The 5254-nt window shown below is 47.9% G+C and overlaps 1 protein-coding gene across 1 annotated transcript; it reads left to right on the forward strand.

Annotated features, from left to right (window-relative positions):
- Window positions 1–1130: 1130 nt before the first annotated feature.
- Window positions 1131–2995, forward strand: LOC119394471 (uncharacterized protein K02A2.6-like). Its single transcript, XM_037661773.2, has 2 exons — window positions 1131–1912; window positions 2025–2995. Exons 1-2 carry the CDS (start codon window positions 1785–1787, stop codon window positions 2776–2778), a joined length of 882 nt encoding a protein of 293 aa, XP_037517701.1. The 5' UTR covers window positions 1131–1784; the 3' UTR covers window positions 2779–2995.
- Window positions 2996–5254: the final 2259 nt, after the last annotated feature.

Raw genomic sequence — 5254 nt, forward strand, 5'->3', positions numbered from 1 at the left:
TCTTCACCACATGCAGGTGGGAAACACAAATGGTTCTGAGAGATCGCCTAAACTAGAGTCCTTGCTAAACCGCTATCAGGACCTGTTCAAGGACGAACTCGGCACAGTAAAGGAAGAAAAGGCTACTCTTTTCTTAAGGGGTGACGCGAAGCAAAGATTTTTCAAAGCAAGAAGCGTGCCTTTCGCTCTAAAAACTGCTGTCGAGCAGGAATTGTCGAAGCTGCAAGAGCTAGGGATTATTACACCCGTGACCACAAGCCCGTACGCAACGCCGGTCGTGCCAGTTGTTAAACGCGATGGTTCAGTCAGACTGTGCGGTGATTACAAAGTCACGCTAAACCCGATACTGGACATCGAAAGGTATACGCTACCGAAAGCGGACGAGCTATTTGCCGCGCTGGCAGGCGGACAACATTTTCCAAAGATTGACCTAAGTAGAGCGTATCAGCAGGTCGAAATGGACGACGAATCCAAAGAATACCTTACGCTGAATACGCACAAGGGTCTGTTTCTGGTCAACCGCCTACCGTTTGGCATTTCATCGGCTCCCGCAATATTTCAGCGTATTATGGATAATGCGCTGAAAGGACTAAACGGCGTAACTTGTTATCTCGATGACATACTGATCACGGGCCACACAGAAGCAGAACACTTGCTCAACCTGGAAGCTGTGCTGAAGCGGCTATCAGAACGCGGATTTCGCGTCAAACCTTCGAAAAGCGATTTTTTTCGCAATGAACTGCAGTACTTGGGTCACGTCATCACAAAAGACGGTGTTCGCCCGACGGATGAAAAGTTGGTCGCAATTGCAAATGCACCAGCTCCAACAGACAAACAGCAGCTGCAGTCAGTGTTAGGACTCATAAATTACTATGGAATGTTTGTTCCGAATCTCTCATCCATACTCTTTCCTTTGAACAAGCTCTTGAGTAAGGACGAACCTTGGCAATGGAACGCCGCTTGTCAAAGTGCGTTTGCGCAAGTAAAAAAACTGCTGTCGTCAAAGCCTATTCTGATTCACTATGATCCCAGTTTGCCATTGCAGTTGTCATGCGATGATTCTTCCTACGGAATAGGCGCAGTTTTGTCACACGTTTTTCAAGGCCAAGTTCATCCAACAGCCTATGCTTCACGAACGTTAACAAAAGCTGAACAAGGTTACAGTCAATTGGAGAAAGAAGCATTAGCGCTTGTTTTTGGAGTCAAGAAGTTCCATTACTACGTTTACGGACGGAAGTTTGTGTTGCTCACGGATCACAAGCCACTTGAGACGATCTTTGGCCCCAAAACAGGCATTCCTGCCATCGCAGCTGCCAGACTGCAATGCTGGGCAGTCACGCTTTCTGCATATTCTTTTTCTTTGCAGTATCGCCCTTCAGCGCAGAACGTGGACGCTGATTGCTTATCGCGCCTTCCAATCCAGCAACCGGGAACAGACGGGGCAACAGAAAATTTTCTGGTTTTGCGTTTAGACAGCATGCCCGTCTGCAGTAAACAGATCGCAGAGGAAACTGCACGGGATCCAGTGTTCCGTCAAGTAGTGCAGTACATCTTGTCAGGCTGGCCTGCTAACGTATCTGCGAACCTGAAACCTTTTTCTGCAGGAAATTAGAGCTTTCTTTATATCAAGGTTGTGTCATGCTGGGAATGTGTGTGGTGGTACCAGAAAAATTCCGTAAATTTGTCCTAGATGAATTACATGAGGGGCATCCGGGAGTGGTGCGCACCAAAGAGCTTGCAAGAAGCTATGTGTGGTGGCCAAATATCGATCAGGACATAGAGAGATGTGTCGGCTCTTGTCACGCATGCGCAGAGACGCGCAGTTTGCCAGTGAAAGCGCCGCTCCATCCATGGTCCTGGCCGACGCGTCCTTGGCAACGCCTACACGTGGACTTTGCAGGTCCAGTAAAAGGTATATCCTACTTAGTAGTAGTCGACGCCCATTCCAAGTGGCCAGAAGCATGTCCCATGACAACCACTACATCAGAGGCAACCATTGCTTGCATTCATGAACTTTTCTGCAGATTTGGATTTCCAGAAACACTCGTGTCCGACAACGGAAGCCAGTTCATTTCTGCAGAGTTCCAAGCCTACCTCAAGCACAGGGGCATTCGGCACGTAAGAACCGCACCGTATCACCCAAGTAGCAACGGACTGGCTGAACGTTTTGTTCAGACTTTGAAGTCAGCGCTCCGCAAGACCAGTCCGAGGAGCGCCAGTGAGGAGTTAGCCGACTTCCTTCTGACGTATCGTAATACGCCTCATGCTACGACAGGGGAGGCCCCTTCCACTTTGCTCCTGGGGAGACGCCTGCGGACCAGACTAGACCTCATACGACCAGCGGTCGAGAACAGAGTGTGCCAGCGCCAGTTCGACCAGACAAGGCGTCACCCGTGTCGTGACAACGTCATCGCTGTTGGTGATGCCGTTCGTGTGCGCAATTTCCGATCGGGACCAAAGTGGCTGTGTGCAACAGTTCTTGCCCGTACGGGACCAGTGTCATATCGGTTAAGTGTAGTGACTCCGCGTGGTGTGTTCCAGTGGGTGCGTCACCAAAATCACATCCGCAACTATAACACCGGCATCGCCACGGAGTTCGAACTACCCTTCAGTGAAAGGCAGCAAGAAGTTCCCGCACAGGTCCCGGCCTGCGACTCATCACATGACGTCGACAGCTCGCCCACCGCACAAAGTGAACCGGCGGACACTTCAAACGCTCCTAGCGAACGTCGCTACCCGCAGAGACAGCGTCGCCCACCTGATGGCTTTGTGCCGTGAACTTTTTGGACAATGCTTGGGGATCCAAATAAGTGTGGGGGGATGTCGCATATCTGTACACGTGTGCTTGTGCGATACTCTGTCACGCGGCCCATATCGCAACACCCTCGCCCACGATGTGAATAAAAGCGCTTGGCGCGCGGTGGGGCGGGGGCACTTTTCCTTCGGCACTCTTGGTTATCGCTATGTTGCTGGCATGCGAATAAAGCATGTTTGAATACTGTCGGCGTCTTCATACCCGGAAGCCCTGGAACAAGACACATTCCTTGGCGTTATTGTCTGTTAGTTCTCATTAATATTTCTTCCCTCTAAGGCATTCCTAACCGGCTGAAGAGCTTGCAAGTCTGACTGAGTTAGAAAGCCGCTGCAGCCTCTTGGATTGGATCAAACCGGCAACGTGGCGGTATTATAGAGTTTCGCTAGCAGCAACAGAAGTGACATATCCACTTTGTAGCATCCACGCTAACAGGGTTGCAGGCCTTTTTCTGTGGGTTTGGAGCAAATACTGCGAGCTGAAAGGCGCGACGCGTTTCGTGGAATACAGTAGAAGTTGCATCATGGACGTCAAAAACACTATTGTAATGTGGTCTTATAGAAGTGCGACATCTTTGTTTTTTATCATTCGCCTTTTCTTTCACCAATATTATTTTCCACATGGCCCTTCCCTTGACGTCAGCTGCTGAATGCTAATACTTACTGGAGGGGATCTCACTGTGAGTGCCCAAATCAGATCAGTCGAAGTAGTACTCGCAGTTCCTTATGTAATTTAATCTCTGCTGATGCAGACGCGTAGGGCTCTTGTAGAACACCCCACCTCCCACTTCGTTTATCAGCTTTTATTGCCACAAATGTGATTAAGAGGAATAGACCGAATGTCAGATGGAAAAGAAAGAACCAGGCGGCTGTTACAAGGCGGCTCCGCAAAAGCAAAATGGATTGCTTCCGGCTCGTGTAAATAAACCATCGACGGCGACGTCGTGAGTGTATTGGGCCGAGCAAGCAAAGCGGAGGCCTTTAATACGATTGGTCTTCGATGCTGGAACCTGGCGCCTAACTCCTGCACATGTCTCCGAGAAATTGCCTGTACCCTTCAGTGCTAGCTCGTATTTGCAGCTCGGAGAATTCAATCACAACCTTACTTAGCGGAAAAAGGAAGATGGGAAACTGTTTTGGTGAAATATGGCTCTGTTAGCAAAGACGCAGAACTAACGTAGTAAGCTAAGGTATTCGTTGCTCTTCTCTATCTACGCTCTGCGCTTCTTCTATACGCAGAAAACATGTTTCGTCTAGTGTACTGGGCCACGTCCTGTTGTAGTAATGACGCCGACTCGGGCAGAGCTTGGTGGTGTCATCCATCAGTTCTAAGCAAGCAGAGAACTTTATGCAATGGGGAATAACGACCGCAAATCTTTTCTCGAGACTTACATTCTCCTTGGTCCCGTTTTCCTGTATTCCACTGAGCATCTATGAATCGGGCTGTTGTATTTATCGTTTCCGGTTAAAGACGTTTTGTAGCGTCGTGGCATAGACGCGGCAATATTATATCAGATGACCAGGCCTGAAGCAATTAGCTTCCAAGCCCTATTTACGAAAAGCTGGTCGCAGAGCCTCGAGATGACAACACCGAGAAGAGGCGTCGACTGCTCAGGTGATACTTATATAGTTGGTCAGTTACTTCTCAGTTTTATCTTAGTACTCAATGTGGCGGTCGTCACTGAACATCATTTTGCATAGCATATCCGTATGCGAGGTCACCGATGAGCAAATTGTGTTGAAGCACACCACCATTCATACTTGACGAAGTCGACAAAAATTTTCGGCTCTTCGAGCACAAGAAAGACGGAGCACCTAGTCTATCTTGCCAATATTTCTCCCACCAGTGTTTTCGACTGTCACTCTTTTTCCGCTGAGAATTTACAATTACGCAGCACATGGCAGCGTAAAAACTTCTTGTACTCTACAGACATATATCTTCCTGAAACCAATTCGTATATGCCTCATGCTTGCGTAGTCAGGCGCGTACAAGCCTCCATCTTGTTAATTTCTTACTTTCGTGGTTCACGAGTTTTGCATTCAGAACAACAGAATAATAGCGTGACTACAAAACGGCTAGTGCATTAAATTTTGGAACCTATTATGCCTTAAAATGTCTTAATCACTACCCTTAGGCATATGTATACCCATGCATGGTGAGACGTATCGGATGAGGTTTAAAGTAGAATTGTGACTGCGTGTATTATACCGAAGGCAGGCTAGAAAAAAGCTCAGATCACTTTGCTAGGAAATTTTTTTTATTACTTACATTAATTGAGACATCTTCAAATTTTATGAATTTCCTCTTTCCTTCCCAGGCCGAATTATACTTATAATTCATAAAACAGAAAATCGACCGCTCTAAGGGCATTCATTCGATTACGCGGTCGCGTAGAAAATTGAGTTAGGATGTGGGTAAGCAGAGTGGAAAGCTGGGCGAATT

This window comes from Rhipicephalus sanguineus, chromosome 5, assembly GCF_013339695.2.
Source record: "Rhipicephalus sanguineus isolate Rsan-2018 chromosome 5, BIME_Rsan_1.4, whole genome shotgun sequence".
Lineage (NCBI taxonomy): Eukaryota > Metazoa > Arthropoda > Arachnida > Ixodida > Ixodidae > Rhipicephalus > Rhipicephalus sanguineus.